Below are 22375 nucleotides of genomic sequence, written 5' to 3'. Positions count from 1 at the left end.
GAGTTCTAAGAGGGAAGTTTATAGCTATACAATCCTACCTTAGGAACCAGGAAACATCTCGAATGAACAACCTAACCTTGCACCTAAAGCAATCAGAGAAAGAAGAACAAAAAAAACCCAAATTTAGCAGAAGGAAAGAAATCATAAAAATCAGATCAGAAATAAATGAAAAAGAAATAAAGGAAACAATAGCAAAGATCAATAAAACTAAAAGGTGGTTCTTCAAGAAGATAAACAAAATTGATAAACCATTAGCCAGACTCATCAAGAAAAAGACGGAGAAGACTCAAATCAATAGAATTAGAAATGAAAAAGGAGAAGTAGCAACTGACACTGCAGAAATACAACAGAGCATGAGAGATTACTACAAGCAACTCTATGCCGATAAAATGGACAACCTGGAAGAAATGGACAAATTCTTAGAAAGGCACAACCTGCCAAGACTGAATCAGGAAGAAATAGAAAATATGAACAGACCAATGACAAGCACTGAAATTGAAACTGTGATTAAAAATCTTCCAACAAACAAAAGCCCAGGCCAGATGGCTTCACAGGCGAATTCTAGCAAACATTTAGTGAAGAACTAACACCTATCCTTCTCAAACTGTTCCAAAATATAGCAGAGGGAGGAACACTCCCAAATTCCTTCTACGAGGCCACCATCACCTTGATACCAAAACCAGACAAGGATGTCACAAAGAAAGAAAACTACAGGCCAATATCACTGATGTACATAGCTGCAAAAATCCTCAACAAAATACTAGCAAACAGAATCCAACAGCACATTAAGAGGATCATACACCATGATCAAGTGGGGTTTATTCCGGGAATGCAAGGATTCTTCAATATACGCAAATCTATCAGTGAAATACACCATATTAACAAACTGAAGGAGAAAAACCATATGATCGTCTCAATAGATGCAGAGAAAGCTTTTGACAAAATTCAACACCCATTTATGATAAAAAGCTTGCAGAAAGTAGGCATAGAGGGAACTTTCCTCAACATAATAAAGGCATTATATGACAAGCCCACAGCCAACATCGTCCTCAATGGTGAAAAACTGAAAGCATTTCCACTAAGATCAGGAACAAGACAAGGTTGCCCACTCTCACCATTCTTATTCAACATAGTTTTGGAAGTTTTAGCCACAGCAATCAGAGGAGAAAAGGAAATAAAAGGAATCCAAATCGGAAAAGAAGAAGTAAAGCTGTCACTGTTTGCAGATGACATGATACTATACAAAGAGAATCCTAAAGATGCTACCAGAAAACTACCAGAGATAATCAACGAATTTGGTAAAGTTGCAGGATACAAAATTAATGCACAGAACTCTCTTGCATTCCTATACACTAATGATGAAAAATCTGAAAGTGAAATCAAGAAAAAACTCCCATTTACCATTGCAACAAAAAGAATAAAATATCTTGGAATAAACCTACCTAAGGAGACAAAAGACCTGTATGCAGAAAATTATAAGACACTGATGAAAGAAATTAAAGATGATACAAATAGATGGAGAGATATACCATGTTCTTGGATTGGAAGAATCAACATTGTGAAAATGACTCTACTACCCAAAGCAATCTATAGATTCAATGCAATCCCTATCAAACTACCACTGGCATTTTTCACAGAACTAGAACAAAAAATTTCGCAATTTGTAGGGAAACACAAAAGACCCCGAATAGCCAAAGCAATCTTGAGAACGAAAAACGGAGCTGGAGGAATCAGGCACCCTGACTTCAGACTATACTACAAAGCTACAGTAATCAAGACAGTACGGTACTGGCACTGAAACAGAAAGATAGATCAATGGAACAGGATAGAAAGCCCAGAGATAAAACCACGCACATATGGTCACCTTATCTTTGATAAAGGAGGCAGGAATGTACAGTGGAGAAAGGACAGCCTCTTCAATAAGTGGTGCTGGGAAAACGGGATAGGTACATGGAAAAGTATCAGATTAGATCACTCCCTAACACCATACACAAAAATAAGCTCAAAATGGATTAAAGACCTAAATGTAAGGCCAAAAACTATGAAACTCTTAGAGGAAAACATAGGCAGAACACTCTATGACATAAATCACAGCAAGATCCTTTTTGACCCACCTCCTAGAGAAATGGAAATAAAAACAAAAATAAACAAATGGGACCTAACGAAACTTCAAAGCTTTTGCACAGCAACGGAAACCATAAACAAGACCAAAAGACAACCCTCAGAATGGCAGAAAATATTTGCAAATTAAGCAACCGACAAAGGGTAATTTCCAAAAGTTACAAGCAGCTCATGCAGCTCAATAACAAAAAAACAAACAACCCAATCCAAAAATGGGCAGAAGCCCTAAATAGACATTTCTCCAAAGAAGATATACAGACTGCCAACAAACACATGAAAGAATGCTCAACATCATTAATCATTAGAGAAATGCATATTCAAAACTACAATGAGATATCATCTCACACCCGTCAGAATGGCCATCATCAAAAATTCTAGAAACACTAAAGGCTGGAGAGGGTGTGGAGAAAAGGGAACACTCTTGCACTGCTGGTGGGAATGTGAATTGGTTCAGCCACTATGGAGAACATTATGGAGGTTCCTTAAAAAACTACAAATAGAACTACCATATGACCCAGAAATCCCACTACTGGGCATATACCCTGGGAAAACCATAATTCAAAGAGTCATGTACCACAATGTTCATTGCAGCTCTATTTACAATAGCCTGGAGATGAAAACAACCTAAGTGCCCATCATCGAATGAATGGATAAAGAAGATGTGGCACATATATACAATGGAATTTTACTCAGCCATAAAAAGAAACGAAACTGAGCTATTTGTAATGAGGTGGATAGACCTAGAGTCTGTCATACAGAGTGAAGTAAGTCAGAAAGAGAAAGACAAGTACCGTATGCTAACACATATATATGGAACTTAAGGGGAAAAAAATGTCATGAAGAACCTAGGGGTAAGACAGAAATAAAGACACAGACCTACTGCAGAACGGACTTGAGGATATGGGGAGGGGGAAGGGTAAGCTGTGACAAAGCGAGAGAGAGGCATGGGCATACATACACTAACAAACGTAAGGTAGATAGCTAGTGGGAAGCAGCCACATAGTACGGGGATATCAGCTCGGTGCTTTGTGACCGCTTGGAGGGGCGGGATAGGGAGGGTGGGAGGGAGGGAGATGCAAGAGGGAAGAGACATGGGAACATATGTATATGTACAACTGATTCATTTTGTTATAAAGCAGAAATTAACACACCATTGTAAAGCAATTATACCCCAATAAACATGTTAAAAAAATGTAAATGGACTAAATGCTCCCACCAAAAGACACAGATTGGCTGAATGGATACAAAAACAAGACCCATATATTTGCTGTCTCCAAGAGACCCGCTTCAGACCTAGAGACACATACAGACAGCAAGTAAGGGGATGGAAAAAGATATTCCATGCAAATGGAAACCAAAAGAAAGCTGGAGTAGCAATTCTCATATCACACAAAATAGACTTTAAAATAGAGACTATTAGAAGAGACAAAGAAGGACACTACATAACGATCAAGGGATCCATCCAAAAAGTAGATACAACAATTGTAAATATTCATGCACCCAACATAGCAGCACCTCAATACATAAGGCAAATACTAACAGCCATAAAAGGGGAAATCAGTAACACATTCACAGTAGGGGACTTCAACACACCACTTTCACCAATGGACAGATCATCCAAAATGAAAATAAATAAGGAAACACAAGCTTTAAATGATACATTAAACAAAATGGACTTAATTGATAGTTATGGGACATTCCATCCAAAAACAACAGAATACACGTTTTTCTCTAGTGCTCATGGAACATTCCCCATGAGAGAGCATACCTTGGGTCACAAATCAAGCCTTGGTAAATTTAAGAAAACTGAAATTGTATCAAGTATCTTTTCCGACCACAAAGCCATGAGACCAGTATCAATTACAGGAAAGATCTGTAAAAAATACAAACACATGTAGGCTAAACAACACACAACTTAATAACGAAGTGATCAGTGAAGAAATCAAAGAGGAAATAAAAAAATACCTAGAAACAAATGACAATGGAGACACGATGACCCAAAATCTATGGGATGCAGCAAAAGAGTTCTAAGAGGGAAGTTTATAGCTATACAATCCTACCTTAGGAACCAGGAAACATCTCGAATGAACAACCTAACCTTGCACCTAAAGCAATCAGAGAAAGAACAAAAAAAACCCAAATTTAGCAGAAGGAAAGAAATCATAAAAATCAGATCAGAAATAAATGAAAAAGAAATAAAGGAAACAATAGCAAAGATCAATAAAACTAAAAGGTGGTTCTTCAAGAAGATAAACAAAATTGATAAACCATTAGCCAGACTCATCAAGAAAAAGACGGAGAAGACTCAAATCAATAGAATTAGAAATGAAAAAGGAGAAGTAGCAACTGACACTGCAGAAATACAACAGAGCATGAGAGATTACTACAAGCAACTCTATGCCGATAAAATGGACAACCTGGAAGAAATGGACAAATTCTTAGAAAGGCACAACCTGCCAAGACTGAATCAGGAAGAAATAGAAAATATGAACAGACCAATGACAAGCACTGAAATTGAAACTGTGATTAAAAATCTTCCAACAAACAAAAGCCCAGGCCAGATGGCTTCACAGGCGAATTCTAGCAAACATTTAGTGAAGAACTAACACCTATCCTTCTCAAACTGTTCCAAAATATAGCAGAGGGAGGAACACTCCCAAATTCCTTCTACGAGGCCACCATCACCTTGATACCAAAACCAGACAAGGATGTCACAAAGAAAGAAAACTACAGGCCAATATCACTGATGTACATAGCTGCAAAAATCCTCAACAAAATACTAGCAAACAGAATCCAACAGCACATTAAGAGGATCATACACCATGATCAAGTGGGGTTTATTCCGGGAATGCAAGGATTCTTCAATATACGCAAATCTATCAGTGAAATACACCATATTAACAAACTGAAGGAGAAAAACCATATGATCGTCTCAATAGATGCAGAGAAAGCTTTTGACAAAATTCAACACCCATTTATGATAAAAAGCTTGCAGAAAGTAGGCATAGAGGGAACTTTCCTCAACATAATAAAGGCATTATATGACAAGCCCACAGCCAACATCGTCCTCAATGGTGAAAAACTGAAAGCATTTCCACTAAGATCAGGAACAAGACAAGGTTGCCCACTCTCACCATTCTTATTCAACATAGTTTTGGAAGTTTTAGCCACAGCAATCAGAGGAGAAAAGGAAATAAAAGGAATCCAAATCGGAAAAGAAGAAGTAAAGCTGTCACTGTTTGCAGATGACATGATACTATACAAAGAGAATCCTAAAGATGCTACCAGAAAACTACCAGAGATAATCAACGAATTTGGTAAAGTTGCAGGATACAAAATTAATGCACAGAACTCTCTTGCATTCCTATACACTAATGATGAAAAATCTGAAAGTGAAATCAAGAAAAAACTCCCATTTACCATTGCAACAAAAAGAATAAAATATCTTGGAATAAACCTACCTAAGGAGACAAAAGACCTGTATGCAGAAAATTATAAGACACTGATGAAAGAAATTAAAGATGATACAAATAGATGGAGAGATATACCATGTTCTTGGATTGGAAGAATCAACATTGTGAAAATGACTCTACTACCCAAAGCAATCTATAGATTCAATGCAATCCCTATCAAACTACCACTGGCATTTTTCACAGAACTAGAACAAAAAATTTCGCAATTTGTAGGGAAACACAAAAGACCCCGAATAGCCAAAGCAATCTTGAGAACGAAAAACGGAGCTGGAGGAATCAGGCACCCTGACTTCAGACTATACTACAAAGCTACAGTAATCAAGACAGTACGGTACTGGCACTGAAACAGAAAGATAGATCAATGGAACAGGATAGAAAGCCCAGAGATAAAACCACGCACATATGGTCACCTTATCTTTGATAAAGGAGGCAGGAATGTACAGTGGAGAAAGGACAGCCTCTTCAATAAGTGGTGCTGGGAAAACGGGATAGGTACATGGAAAAGTATCAGATTAGATCACTCCCTAACACCATACACAAAAATAAGCTCAAAATGGATTAAAGACCTAAATGTAAGGCCAAAAACTATGAAACTCTTAGAGGAAAACATAGGCAGAACACTCTATGACATAAATCACAGCAAGATCCTTTTTGACCCACCTCCTAGAGAAATGGAAATAAAAACAAAAATAAACAAATGGGACCTAACGAAACTTCAAAGCTTTTGCACAGCAACGGAAACCATAAACAAGACCAAAAGACAACCCTCAGAATGGCAGAAAATATTTGCAAATTAAGCAACCGACAAAGGGTAATTTCCAAAAGTTACAAGCAGCTCATGCAGCTCAATAACAAAAAAACAAACAACCCAATCCAAAAATGGGCAGAAGCCCTAAATAGACATTTCTCCAAAGAAGATATACAGACTGCCAACAAACACATGAAAGAATGCTCAACATCATTAATCATTAGAGAAATGCATATTCAAAACTACAATGAGATATCATCTCACACCCGTCAGAATGGCCATCATCAAAAATTCTAGAAACACTAAAGGCTGGAGAGGGTGTGGAGAAAAGGGAACACTCTTGCACTGCTGGTGGGAATGTGAATTGGTTCAGCCACTATGGAGAACATTATGGAGGTTCCTTAAAAAACTACAAATAGAACTACCATATGACCCAGAAATCCCACTACTGGGCATATACCCTGGGAAAACCATAATTCAAAGAGTCATGTACCACAATGTTCATTGCAGCTCTATTTACAATAGCCTGGAGATGAAAACAACCTAAGTGCCCATCATCGAATGAATGGATAAAGAAGATGTGGCACATATATACAATGGAATTTTACTCAGCCATAAAAAGAAACGAAACTGAGCTATTTGTAATGAGGTGGATAGACCTAGAGTCTGTCATACAGAGTGAAGTAAGTCAGAAAGAGAAAGACAAGTACCGTATGCTAACACATATATATGGAACTTAAGGGGAAAAAAATGTCATGAAGAACCTAGGGGTAAGACAGAAATAAAGACACAGACCTACTGCAGAACGGACTTGAGGATATGGGGAGGGGGAAGGGTGAGCTGTGACAAAGCGAGAGAGAGGCATGGGCATACATACACTAACAAACGTAAGGTAGATAGCTAGTGGGAAGCAGCCACATAGTACGGGGATATCAGCTCGGTGCTTTGTGACCGCTTGGAGGGGCGGGATAGGGAGGGTGGGAGGGAGGGAGATGCAAGAGGGAAGAGACATGGGAACATATGTATATGTACAACTGATTCATTTTGTTATAAAGCAGAAATTAACACACCATTGTAAAGCAATTATACCCCAATAAACATGTTAAAAAAATGTAAATGGACTAAATGCTCCCACCAAAAGACACAGATTGGCTGAATGGATACAAAAACAAGACCCATATATTTGCTGTCTCCAAGAGACCCGCTTCAGACCTAGAGACACATACAGACAGCAAGTAAGGGGATGGAAAAAGATATTCCATGCAAATGGAAACCAAAAGAAAGCTGGAGTAGCAATTCTCATATCACACAAAATAGACTTTAAAATAGAGACTATTAGAAGAGACAAAGAAGGACACTACATAACGATCAAGGGATCCATCCAAAAAGTAGATACAACAATTGTAAATATTCATGCACCCAACATAGCAGCACCTCAATACATAAGGCAAATACTAACAGCCATAAAAGGGGAAATCAGTAACACATTCACAGTAGGGGACTTCAACACACCACTTTCACCAATGGACAGATCATCCAAAATGAAAATAAATAAGGAAACACAAGCTTTAAATGATACATTAAACAAAATGGACTTAATTGATAGTTATGGGACATTCCATCCAAAAACAACAGAATACACGTTTTTCTCTAGTGCTCATGGAACATTCCCCATGAGAGAGCATACCTTGGGTCACAAATCAAGCCTTGGTAAATTTAAGAAAACTGAAATTGTATCAAGTATCTTTTCCGACCACAAAGCCATGAGACCAGTATCAATTACAGGAAAGATCTGTAAAAAATACAAACACATGTAGGCTAAACAACACACAACTTAATAACGAAGTGATCAGTGAAGAAATCAAAGAGGAAATAAAAAAATACCTAGAAACAAATGACAATGGAGACACGATGACCCAAAATCTATGGGATGCAGCAAAAGAGTTCTAAGAGGGAAGTTTATAGCTATACAATCCTACCTTAGGAACCAGGAAACATCTCGAATGAACAACCTAACCTTGCACCTAAAGCAATCAGAGAAAGAACAAAAAAAACCCAAATTTAGCAGAAGGAAAGAAATCATAAAAATCAGATCAGAAATAAATGAAAAAGAAATAAAGGAAACAATAGCAAAGATCAATAAAACTAAAAGGTGGTTCTTCAAGAAGATAAACAAAATTGATAAACCATTAGCCAGACTCATCAAGAAAAAGACGGAGAAGACTCAAATCAATAGAATTAGAAATGAAAAAGGAGAAGTAGCAACTGACACTGCAGAAATACAACAGAGCATGAGAGATTACTACAAGCAACTCTATGCCGATAAAATGGACAACCTGGAAGAAATGGACAAATTCTTAGAAAGGCACAACCTGCCAAGACTGAATCAGGAAGAAATAGAAAATATGAACAGACCAATGACAAGCACTGAAATTGAAACTGTGATTAAAAATCTTCCAACAAACAAAAGCCCAGGCCAGATGGCTTCACAGGCGAATTCTAGCAAACATTTAGTGAAGAACTAACACCTATCCTTCTCAAACTGTTCCAAAATATAGCAGAGGGAGGAACACTCCCAAATTCCTTCTACGAGGCCACCATCACCTTGATACCAAAACCAGACAAGGATGTCACAAAGAAAGAAAACTACAGGCCAATATCACTGATGTACATAGCTGCAAAAATCCTCAACAAAATACTAGCAAACAGAATCCAACAGCACATTAAGAGGATCATACACCATGATCAAGTGGGGTTTATTCCGGGAATGCAAGGATTCTTCAATATACGCAAATCTATCAGTGAAATACACCATATTAACAAACTGAAGGAGAAAAACCATATGATCGTCTCAATAGATGCAGAGAAAGCTTTTGACAAAATTCAACACCCATTTATGATAAAAAGCTTGCAGAAAGTAGGCATAGAGGGAACTTTCCTCAACATAATAAAGGCATTATATGACAAGCCCACAGCCAACATCGTCCTCAATGGTGAAAAACTGAAAGCATTTCCACTAAGATCAGGAACAAGACAAGGTTGCCCACTCTCACCATTCTTATTCAACATAGTTTTGGAAGTTTTAGCCACAGCAATCAGAGGAGAAAAGGAAATAAAAGGAATCCAAATCGGAAAAGAAGAAGTAAAGCTGTCACTGTTTGCAGATGACATGATACTATACAAAGAGAATCCTAAAGATGCTACCAGAAAACTACCAGAGATAATCAACGAATTTGGTAAAGTTGCAGGATACAAAATTAATGCACAGAACTCTCTTGCATTCCTATACACTAATGATGAAAAATCTGAAAGTGAAATCAAGAAAAAACTCCCATTTACCATTGCAACAAAAAGAATAAAATATCTAGGAATAAAACTACCTAAGAGACAAAAGACCTATATGCAGAAAATTATAAGACACTGATGAAAGAAATTAAAGATGATACAAATAGATGGAGAGATATACCATGTTCTTGGATTGGAAGAATCAACATTGTGAAAATGACTCTACTACCCAAAGCAATCTATAGATTCAATGCAATCCCTATCAAACTACCACTGGCATTTTTCACAGAACTAGAACAAAAAATTTCGCAATTTGTAGGGAAACACAAAAGACCCCGAATAGCCAAAGCAATCTTGAGAACGAAAAACGGAGCTGGAGGAATCAGGCACCCTGACTTCAGACTATACTACAAAGCTACAGTAATCAAGACAGTACGGTACTGGCACAGAAACAGAAAGATAGGTCAATGGAACAGGATAGAAAGCCCAGAGATAAAACCACACACATATGGTCACCTTATCTTTGATAAAGGAGGCAGGAATGTACAGTGGAGAAAGGACAGCCTCTTCAATAAGTGGTGCTGGGAAAACGGGATAGGTACATGGAAAAGTATCAGATTAGATCACTCCCTAACACCATACACAAAAATAAGCTCAAAATGGATTAAAGACCTAAATGTAAGGCCAAAAACTATGAAACTCTTAGAGGAAAACATAGGCAGAACACTCTATGACATAAATCACAGCAAGATCCTTTTTGACCCACCTCCTAGAGAAATGGAAATAAAAACAAAAATAAACAAATGGGACCTAACGAAACTTCAAAGCTTTTGCACAGCAACGGAAACCATAAACAAGACCAAAAGACAACCCTCAGAATGGCAGAAAATATTTGCAAATTAAGCAACTGACAAAGGATTAACTTCCAAAAGTTACAAGCAGCTCATGCAGCTCAATAACAAAAAAACAAACAACCCAATCCAAAAATGGGCAGAAGCCCTAAGTAGACATTTCTCCAAAGAAGATATACAGACTGCCAACAAACACATGAAAGAATGCTCAACATCATTAATCATTAGAGAAATGCAAATCAAAACTACAATGAGATATCATCTCACACCAGTCAGAATGGCCATCATCAAAAATTCTAGAAACACTAAAGGCTGGAGAGGGTGTGGAGAAAAGGGAACACTCTTGCACTGCTGGTGGCAATGTGAATTGGTTCAGCCACTATGGAGAACATTATGGAGGTTCCTTAAAAAACTACAAATAGAACTACCATATGACCCAGAAATCCCACTACTGGGCATATACCCTGAGAAAACCAAAATTCAAAAAGAGTCATGTACCAAAATGTTCATTGCAGCTCTATTTACCCCGGAGATGGAAACAACCTAAGGGCCCATCATCGAATGGATGGATAAAGAAGATGTGGCACATATATACAATGGAATATTACTCAGCCATAAAAAGAAACGAAATTGAGCTATTTGTAATGAGGTGGATAGACCTAGAGTCTGTCATACAAAGTAAGTCAGAAAGAGAAAAACAAATACCGTATGCTAACACATATATATGGAATTTAAGAAAAACAAAATGTCATGAAGAACCCTAGGGGTAAGACAGGAATAAAGACACAGACCTACTAGAGGATGGACTTGAGGATATGGGGAGGGGGAAGGGTAAGCTGTGACAAAGCGAGAGAGAGGCATGGACATATATACACTACCAAACGTAAGGTAGATAGCTAATGGGAAGCAGCTGCATAGCACAGGGAAATCCGATGGGTGCTTTGTGACCGCCTGGAGGGGTGGGATAGGGAGGGTGGGAGGGAGGGAGACACAAGAGGGAAGAGATATGGGAACATATGTATATATATAACTGATTCATTTTGTAGTGAAGCAGAAACTAACACACCATTGTAAAGCAATTATACTCCAATAAAGATGTTAAAAAAAAAAGAATAAAAAAAGATGAGAACTAGGTATGGATTAAAAACACTGCATTTCCATAGAAATCTCAATATCCTGAGATGTAAGGCCCTGGCACAATGATAGCCTTTGCACAATTCAGGCTGTATGCAGTTCAAGAACTTTACATCTATAGTCTTCAGTGGGGTTATGCATCAGAATCACCTGGGATCCTTTTTTCAAAATACATATACCTAGGCCCCTTCCCCTAAAATTCTGAATCAGTATATTTAGAGTGAGGACCAGGCATAAATATTTTCAAAGTTCCGGAAGTGATTCTAACGTACAACTTTCACAAGGCGATTGCTTTCAGTGCAATATTCATTTTTGAACAGTACAATTTTAAAAGCATTTGAAGAAACTAGGGAAGGCCCAGAGGAATTTAACATACAAAATAAACACTGGAGAATGAAAAAAGCCTCTAACAAGAACAGGCATATATTACTGAGTTTGTTTAGACTAGAGATAAAAGGCTTGGGGATGTTACTATGGTCAAATCTTATTGACTTGTTCACAGTGATCTTTAGAAGATCAAGCAAAAGAAATAGGTTTACCTTAAGTAAAAGACATTTGGTTGGTTGGACATAAAGTGCTTTTGATTACTTGGCAGTCTATATCCAGAGATCTTTAAGAAGACTCAGAATAGTCATTTGTCCTGAGCTTTTAACAGTGTTTCTAAGCACAGGATTAAAGATAAATTGGCTTCCACCTCCTCCTCCTACTTGTATGTGTTAGGCAAGATGAAAATTGTAAAACTATGGCAAAAACGAATCTTAGAGGTATTCCAAACCAGATTTGAGAATATCAGATCAAGTTTCTTAAAGTTAAAATCATATTCACTTACCATTTCAGCTAATAATTTATTTTGATGTTTAACTTCATGGCCTATTTCAATGGAAAGCTATAAAGTAGAAAGAGTAAACATTATTACTTACATAAATGTTTTTAAGTGTTATAAAGTAAAAACAATAATGACATTCTAAGCATAAACAGTTTCTCAAATAAAACTGTATTCTAAAAATATAAAATATACTCTCTTCTTTTGTTACTTTTCTCACTGAAATTAATGAAAAATAAATTTAGAATTTCTATTCCTTCCCAACTATGGACATTGTCTCCCTGTTCTTCATTTTGATTTCATCTTAATATTCAATTCCATCTTTTAATTTTGGTACATATTTCTCTCCGGTTCTCTTATCCTTGCATTCTTTTTTCTCTATACTGTTTACACAATAGCATTTGTTTGTATATTTCTTCATTTACCTTTTAAAAATGTATACAAGTTCCCATATTATCAATTCAAATCCAGATATAAGCAATATTTTCCTAATGAATGTAGCATTACTTTGAATAAACATCTAAACTAATTATTTCTTTAGATTCTAAAGGTGTTTTTCTTTAAAATATGATAATAAATTGGAAAAAAACCCTCACAAGTTAGTGTTACCCACATCCTGAAGCTATGCACAAAAGAGGCTGAGTCTAAATGAAATACCATAAGTGAGTACAGCTGCTATTCAAACCAAAACCTATCTAATACTTTACACAACAAATTCATCAAAGGCTTCATTTCTAAGATATGTGAATAAACACACTACTACTACATCTTGGAAACTACTAAAAATCTTGGCAAACCACTGTAAAATATTGTTCTCAACTTATTTTGTGTGGAAAGCATCTGGGGTAATAGTGACGCAAAACCATGCTAGAATTCTATAGATCAGAATGTGAGCTTTTTCCCCAAATTTAACAATACAGAGATAATAAAGCACCTATGAAACTAGATAGCCCAAATCACCTGTTTCTACAACTGTCATTCATGCCAGGGGAAGAAATTTACAGGAGAAAAAAGCTTTCTTCTAACAAGAAGCCTAAATTATCAATATTGGAATTAAAAAAAAATTGAATTCTTAATTTCCTCTGAATGTTGTATTTTTTTTTTATTTGTTTACCTCTTTATTGGAGTATAATTGCTTTACAATGGTGTCTTTGTTTCTGCTTTATAACAAAGTGAATCAGTTATACATATACATATGTTCCCAAATCTCTTCCCTCTTGCGTCTCCCTTCCTCCCACCCTCCCTATCCCACTCCTCCAGGCGGTCACAGAGCACCGAGCTGATCTCCCTGTGCAATGCGGCTGCTTCCCACTAGCTATCTATTTTACGTTTGGTAGTGTATATATGTCCATGCCTCTCTCTCGCTTTGTCACAGCTCACCCTTCCCCCTCCCCATATCCTCAAGTCCATTCTCTAGTAGGTTTGTGTCTTTATTTCTGTCTTACCCCTAGGTTCTTCATGACATTTTTTTGTCTTAAATTCCGTATATATATGTTAGCATATGGTATTTGTCTTTCTCTTTCTGACTTACTTCACTCTGTATGACAGACTCTAGGTCTATCCACCTCATTACAAATAGCTCAATTTCGTTTCTTTTTATGGCTGAGTAATATTCCATTGTATATATGTGCCACATCTTCTTTATCCATTCATCCGATGATGGACACTTAGGTTGTTTCCATCTCCGGGCTATTGTAAATAGAGCTGCAATGAACATTTTGGTACATGACTCTTTTTGAATTATGGTTTTCTCAGGATATATGCCCAGTAGTGGGATTTCTGGGTCATATGGTAGTTCTATTTGTAGTTTTTTAAGGAACCTCCAGACTGTTCTCCATAGTGGCTGTACCAGTTCACATTGCCACCAGCAGTGCAAGAGTGTTCCCTTTTCTCCACACCCTCTCCAGCGTTTATTGTTTCTAGATTTTTTTGATGATGGCCTGAATGTTGTATTTTTTAAATTATTAACATTATACAATATTGCTTAGTTTATAGATCAACTCCTTTTGATTTAATATGACCTTGAAAACAATACTCATTTCAGAATGTAACAGTCTCCAGGCTGAATATAATTCTATTTCCCAAAGACTAATCAGATAGCAAGTAGGTTTTGGCAGCATAAGCTTCCAGTGAATGCTCTATAAGTGTACTGTATGTTTATTTTAATGCGGAATCAATCACATACACTGTTAAAACCATCTTCTGGTAATCCTTTATTTAATATATATTAAGTCAATACCACTATAAGGAATTATGGTAAGTGCTATGTAGAATATAAAACTAAGTACAATAGAAAACCCTATTTCTGGTAAATTTCTTTTACATACAAATAATTCCAATGCAGATCATTATGCAATAAGTGCTACAGAAATGGTACAAATGGTCTTATGTTCATAAGGAAAAGGTTACTTTTATGTGGTGATCAGGAATGGCCTGGAGGAGAGAAGATGCAATGAGGTGGAGCCTTTCAGAAGGGCAAGACTTCAGCCAATGTCAGGAGGGAGAGGCAGTCTAAGGCAAAGTGATAGCATGCCCAAAGATACAGGAGTGGGAGAATGACGGCATGCGTAGGACACAAGGAGTACTTGAATTTGTCTGGCAGAAAGCATGTATACATTCTGGAGGTACAGGTGGTAAGGTCTGAAAAGCTGTGGACAATATTTGCAGAACCTATTTGATGGAACTATAGACTGTGAACTTCATTTCTTACATCATGGGAGGCCACTGAAGACTTCTGGGAGCGAGGATGCAAATTAAAAAATACTCTAAAAAGATGACTGGTGACAGGGTGTAGCTCAGACCAAAACATGGGAAAAATTAGGAACAGATAGGTTAAAAGACTTTCCCAACAGTTCACCTAAGAAAACCGGGGGATAGTATTAGAAAGAGAAAGGTGGAAATAGGAACAGTAGGAAAAAAAGCACAGGACTTGGTGACTGACGTGAGGTACAAAGGCAGAAACATGAAAGACAGATTTGTAGCTTTTGAGACTAGAAGAAGAAAAGTCAGAAGATGAGCTGCTTGGGGGTGGAAGGTGGATTGCTCTGAGACATTAGTACAGACAACATACAGTATTTTAGATTTAACTACAAAAAAAAAAATTCTGAAGTTAAAAACAAAACAAATATACCATATGTTTTGATTGGCCACATTTTCTAAACTTGTACTTAAATCATGTCTAAATTTTGAGTCATGTTGCTAAAACTTAATTGCTATTTCATTAGCCTTTGGAAAGTAGAATTGTAAAAGCCTGGAGACTGTTATATTTTTAAATGAGTATTGTTTTCAAGGTCATATTAAATCAAAAGTAGTTGATCTATGAACTAAGCAATTTTGTATAATGTGAATAATTTAGAAAATACAACATTTAGAGGAAATTAAGAATTAAATGATTTTTTTTTAAATTCCAATATTGATAATTTAGGCTTGTTAGAAGAAAGTTTTTTTCTCCTGGAAATTTCTTTCCCTGGCGTGAATGACAGTTGTAGAAAGTAGTTAGGTGATTTGGGCTATCTAGTTTCATAGGTGCTTTATTATCTCTGAATTGTTAAATTTGGGGAAAAAAAAGCTCGTATCACCAAACTACACTATTTTGTAACTGAATTCCTTAGTATGATACCAATAAAAGTATATATTTTATAAGTATAAAATATACATGTATATATAAATACACAAATTAAAAAGTATATAATATGTGCTTTATACTTACAGATTTTATAGCAGTTACTTTGTTTCTCAGACTTTCCGTGAGTCTCTCATTTTCTTCTTCACAGGCACTATACCCACTATTAGGATAGCCATAGTTCCCATAGTTGCCAGGAGGTACTCCTTCACCTGCAAGGATTAGAGTCACAAGCAGAGTTGCAGCAAAAACTTTTGAAACCTTGACAAGAAAGAACCGAAAAAGACCCCTGGAGGGCGTTGCAGACCACGTATGTCTATTATTCACACTCCAAATGAACTTTAAAAATTAATAACCAAATAGAGATTAGAACAATTCTAATACCCTCTCTTAAGCAAAGAATACTGAATTCAGTTCAAAACACATTTGTTGACTGCATATTGATTGCCCACAAGACACTGAAATAGGCACTGATATATAAGGAGATTCTGGACACATTTCCTGCTCCCTAGAACTACACAGTTTAAAAAAAAAATCTAAAAGTATCATAACATCAACTACCTATGGAAGAAGCTTGGCTATGAAGAGAAAGGCAGAAAAAGGATAATACAGCAGGATGAAGTTCATGGCAGAGGGAGGGTCCTTTACTAGCATCTCTTTCTTTTAAATAGAAAAGAGCTGGAATAACTTGGAGAATATTAGCTGAGATTTAAGAGAGGGACTCATTCATTCTTCAACAAATACTTGAGAAACTCCATGTATCAGATTCATTGTTCTTTCTAGGTGCCACTTTTTGGAGCTCATCTTCTAGGGAATAGCATTGGGATACAGGACTATAGTCCCAGCCACTGCCTAATATAGTATTTGATATTCATCAGGCAATCAAACAGGTAGAGTGAGCCTTGAACAGTGAATACATATACTAACATGTTGGAGGATTGAAAGAGGAAAGCATAGCTGACAGTGTTATCTAACCGCATTTTTTTTTAAACTATTGACAATTTTCTCAGTAAAAAAGAGAAAAGCCTGTCTTTGAAGAATGGTGATCATTTGGGGGAATAAACAGTAAAGAGAATAATGGAGGAAAGTGACTAGGGTTATACAGGATTACTACAGGGATAAAGCAATCCTGCCTGAGGTAATATATTGTAGTGTGATTTTTCTCCAGAAGAACTCATCAGCCTAAGTTAGCCCATGAAACGCTGGATGGTTGGACTGATCAAGAGTTGGAGGTTTACAGTGTTGGGGCTGCTGAAGAACAGAGCCCCAAGAGGATGAGATTCCTTGCAAAAAGACTGGGTGAATATATGGATTATGGGGATTCAACTGGACAAGGACTGAAGTAGTGTTAACAGAAGCCTGAGAATATGGAGGAAAGGGATGATACAGAAACTAAAGGTCTCCATAAACTCAAAGAGTGGATGGAGTGGCAGTGACAGTAATATATGGAAGGGCCGGAAGTAGCAGGCAGCACTGGTTGTTGAAGAAAGGTCAAAGTGTGAATAGAAAGCTCTTTCAAGGCACAGCCAAATCTCACTTTCTCTAAAGAGCAAAACTCTCTCCTTTGAATTCTTACAGCTCCGACTATATATAACGCTAATATCACACTCTAGGCTGCACTCCAAGGGCAGAAAGTAAATTTGGTCTGCTCGTGGCTATAGATCCCCCCACAAATATACACACACAGTAAGGCACACCTAGTAAATACTTGTAAATTAACTAATTAATGAACAGAATCTGAATTCACTGTTATTCAACTTTGAATGTGCCTGGCTTTGTCAGCAGTGGGGTCACAGGCTTCTTTGAGGACAGAGGCAGTGAGGCAGTGTCTCAACCTTCTTCTGTATCCCCTGTACCTAATAAGTACTTTACACGCAGCAGACACACAATCTCCACCACCACAAAAACCACAACAAAATGCTAAACGAGTATGTTCCTGAGGAGAAGGAGTCGCTTTCCCCAAATTTTCCCTCAACTGCTGACACACTATCCGCAAAGCTAAGTGTGCCATTATAAAAGTTAAGGACTCAGGTCACTAGACATAATATTTTCCTCCACTCAGTGATTAAAGTCATCATTTAAACAATGCATTCTCACCCTATTCATCAGTGATACTCTGTACAAACTCTAGTAAGGACCAAAATCCTTACAGAAAAGAAAAATGTCTTCATATTTTATGTGACTAAGGTCCTAGATATATAACGTTTGTCCAATAAGTCATTACTGACTGGATGAATTTAACCACTTGACAACCAAGGAATTCATTTCTAAATTAATGGCTATTTGTCTCACTTCCTTTATTGTTAGTTTTCCCTATCTTAATTTTGTTTTTAGAGTTCTTCAATACTGTCCCATTTATTAAAAGTGAAATTCTCAGAAGTATTTCAAGGCACATTTCTTCTATTAAAGAGTTAATCTTCCCTCACACCATCATTCACTACCAATATTAATTAATAAATAAATAAAATAAAATGTTAGGAGTTGTTATTCTTTGTGTGACTTAACTGCTATAAAAAGTTGTAGGAAAGCTAATGGGTGCCAAAGATGATCCTCAGACTTTGTCCATTAGACAAATGCTACTTTTGGATAGTTTCTATCAATAACTGAACCAAATCACCGAGAGGGACATGTGAAGTGTGGAAGCTTCTCCACATGAATATCTACTGATTCACAATCCCAGGTTTAAAGTTCCAGGTCAATACAGACTGATCCTTTAAAAAAAAAAAAAAAAAAAGCTCTTGTCACATCATGTCACATCACACCAATGTAAATTACAGCAATTGATACATCACCTTTCCTCCTCTCAACTACAGGGGAGCTTAAAAACAAAAAACAAACAAACAAAAAACCACTCTATTCTAGAGATTGTAATTTCATTTGTCTGGGCTGGGGTCCGGGTATCAAAGCCCTAAAAGCTCTCCAGGTGATTCTAATGTACAGTCAGGGCTCAGAACCATCATTTCTCTAGTCCCTTTCCTGCAATTTATCATGGCACACTGCTGCACAAAAACATTCAAAGGGGCCAAAAGACCTACCAATGAGATCCAAATTCCTTGGCCTAGCACTCAAAGGTCTACACAATGTGGTTGGTTCTGGTTCTATGTCTCCTACTTCAACCAAATTGGCTTAATCATAATCCTTTAAAACACATCATTCATAATTCTAGATTCCAGCCCTACAACTATTTCTGGGGGGAAAGGGTCATCCTTCCAACTGGAAATTACCTCTCCTACACTTCATTATTTAAGCTTTAGTTCAAGTTCCTGTGTCTCCACAAAGTACCAAGTGCTCTATCTGTGAAATCCCCGAGACATTCACTACCTGTAGAACTTATTTGGTATTTGGTTGTATAGCTACCGCCTTGTACTATAATTTATCTTTGTACATATTTCTACTCCTCAACTAGATTGGAAGCTTTGGGGAACACGAGCAGAGCTACAAACGACTGTATACCTAGAGCTTACTCAAGTACACAATAAATGTTTGCTGTCATTAGTAATGATAAAAAGGAAAAACATTTAGGCATATAAAACTAACCTTGTTCAAAATGAGTTATATTTTTTCTCTACAATTTATTTGGCCAACTTTCCTTCTATGATCCAAGTATTCACAAAAACGACATTTTTCAAAAGCTGTTTCTCATACTACAATTTACTAATGAATGTACATGCCTAGAGTTACTGGCAACTTTCACTAACTTTAAACACCTGACACGTGAAAACTTTTTTTTCTTTTTCCATCTTATAAGAACTGAAAAAGGTAACATTATCTTTTTTCAATATTTCATATATTTTCTCAGGTATATTGTACACTGATTTGGCAGGTTTTTTCTTTTTCCCCATTATCTCTTAATAGTTTCAGAACCAGAAAATGCTGTTTTAATGGCTCTGTGTTATAATAGCCCATTATAAGTCCTTGTGCCTAATTTGTTCCTGCTGCTTGGTGAACCTGCTTCCTAAGCTAAAAGGTCAAGAACAAATGCTAAGTCACCAAGAATTACTACATTCTACCGTCTTACCAGTGGAACAAGGCTCAGATAAGAACTGTTCTGGGTAAAACGGCCTTTAACAGTAATGATACGTACGTTTACCTTTGTAACTCACTGTAACCAGGCTAATATGATTATTATTAGTGTGCTCTGCATGCAACACTCACTCTTCAAACTTCGCTTCTGAAGAAACTAACATCAGGTCCAATAAAAAGAAACCGAAGACAGCAATTTCCATAATCACGCTCAGACCGCCAATAACACTAAAAGACTCATCACTGAGTTGGCACCTGTACATACCTCACCTCCAGTCCTCCACTACTCTCTGTAAACCTACCATCCACACCTGGGACTGAACTAAACTTAAGGAACGCCCCAGGATCTCGGACAAATGGTGTGTTTCCACTTGGTATCGCCTCCAAAGACCCCTCTATACACCCTGCTCTCTGGTTCAGATTCCAGAGACATGAAACAGATCTGATTTCCTTCCGCGTCCCCGCGCCCAGCACGGCCAGTTCTAGGGCCCCCGAACTTAGAATCTCAGCCCTCTTCTTACCCAGGCCTGCACGCCTCATCCTGCCAGAGGAGCGGGGGAAAAGGCGGGCGGAGGGGTGGGAAGATGCCAGGGGTCACCCGGACTGCGTCCTCAGTACCGGGGCCCGGCGAAACAGCAACTTCTTCCCCCAAAGCGCCACGACATCAGAGTAGCTAAAAGTGGCGCTGGCTGATGGCGTCACCCAAGGCGCTTCTCGGCGCCCTGCGAGGCGGCCGCATGACCGAACTACATTCTGGGAAATGTAGTTCGCCGCCGAGGCCGAGAGTGTGGTAGGGGCGTGGGGATGAACCAGGCTGGAGGAGCGGGCGGGGCTTCCGGAAAAGGGACGCGCGCTGCCCCGGTTCTAACTGCGGGCCTGGGACTATGGATCTCAGCTGCGGCCTGGCTCTTTCTCTCAGCTGTCGGCCCCCGAGTTTAACGCTATACATCTGTCCCTCCCAGACCATGAGAGGATGGTTGACTTCTCTTTCCAGGTGCCGCCTTTCACTTCCTCTCACCTCGATTTAGTTCAGGTAAAGTCAAAGAAAACTTTATCCAAGTTTCTGATCTCACACATAAGTAATCTGAGACCCATAGACGGGAAGGAAGAGTGTAGCCCATCGGTGCCGGGTCACCAGTGGTGTAGGGAAAACCAGGCCCCTTGCACTAGGGCTGCTGCTCGGATTAAAACGGCCGATAAAAGTAACAGGGTCTCCTCGGAAGCACTGAAGACTTCGTTCCCTGTTTCCGAGTTTGTTGCATTTCTAGAAAGAACCGCGGCCATTAGCTGTTAAGGGCTAGAGGGACCCCTCAACTTCCTCCCACTTAGACCTTTTTAACTTACACAAAGGATACTGAAATACAGTTTACACAGGGTAATGTGCCAATTTAAACGGGGTGCTGGCGGGGGTGGAGTGGTACTGGAATCGGGATTAGTCCTAGAATTTCATTTTATCTCACAGGATTATCGTGACGATTAAATGAGATAACTTTTTATAAAAAGAAGTCTGACACATAGTAGATGCTCAAAAACCACTGGATGCTTGCTTGCTGTTTTGTCGTCGCTGCTGTATAACAGTGGGATAATCGCCATACTATAGACTTCTGAGAATGCAATGTCTGATCATTTAGTGTTCCCTCATAGTGTCTCAGTATGAACATTGACTATAGTAGTGTCAGAGTAAGTCTCTGCTCTAAGGTCGTTTTTGTAAAATACACACACCCAAAAAAACAATTTTTAATAAAAGTTATTAACCTGGGAAGTAAGCTTAATCCAATAGCGTTTTGAGAGGAAAACAGTATTCATAAAAATAAACAACCATTCTCTAAAAACATGAGAATTAAATGAAGATTTTATCAGAAACAATTATTGCAAATAAACACTGACATTTCAATAAGATGATGGCATTTTATCTTACAATCTGTGACAGTTCTTTTGTAAGAAGTACGCGTGTTCTATAAGCAAAACATGTCAGAAAAATCATCTTGCTTAAAGAAGGCTTTCTCATATTAATGTAATTTTTTAAATCTAATGTTGAGTTTACCAAAACATCATTTAAATTACATATGTACTTATCCTTTTATAAACTACTTCCCCTACATAGTAGGGAGATATAATAATAAAATATAAAAGGGATAAAAAATAAAGTAATAAAGGGTACCAAGAATATAACTCAAAACAGGCAAAGCTGGTTTGTATTGAGCTTGTGACCGCAAAATCCAAATAGTTGCTTATCGCTTCTGTTGCCAGTCTCAAGTTAGGATAATCCTATCTGAGAAGATTTTGCATGCAAAA

At 37.7% G+C, this 22375-nt stretch overlaps 1 protein-coding gene across 2 annotated transcripts in view; it reads right to left on the bottom strand.

Moving 5' to 3' along the window:
* BET1 (Bet1 golgi vesicular membrane trafficking protein) overlaps positions 1-20785 on the bottom strand; it is a 35858-nt gene extending 15073 nt beyond the window's left edge. Inside the window, exons 1-3 of one of the 2 annotated variants that reach the window (XM_069541052.1) lie at positions 20602-20785; positions 16145-16269; positions 12442-12498 (exon numbers count right to left, since the gene is read on the bottom strand). In XM_069541052.1, coding sequence (XP_069397153.1) covers positions 12442-12498; positions 16145-16269; positions 20602-20620 — 201 coding nt within the window. In that variant the 5' untranslated portion in view covers positions 20621-20785. The remainder of the gene's footprint in view (positions 1-12441; positions 12499-16144; positions 16270-20601) is intronic. The other variant, XM_060019899.1, reaches the window with a different exon arrangement.
* Between the last annotated feature and the right edge of the window lie 1590 nt (positions 20786-22375).

The sequence above is a fragment of the Delphinus delphis genome, chromosome 9, assembly GCF_949987515.2.
Source record: "Delphinus delphis chromosome 9, mDelDel1.2, whole genome shotgun sequence".
Classification (NCBI taxonomy): Eukaryota; Metazoa; Chordata; class Mammalia; order Artiodactyla; family Delphinidae; genus Delphinus; species Delphinus delphis.
This window is presented reverse-complemented; position numbering and strand designations above follow the sequence as displayed.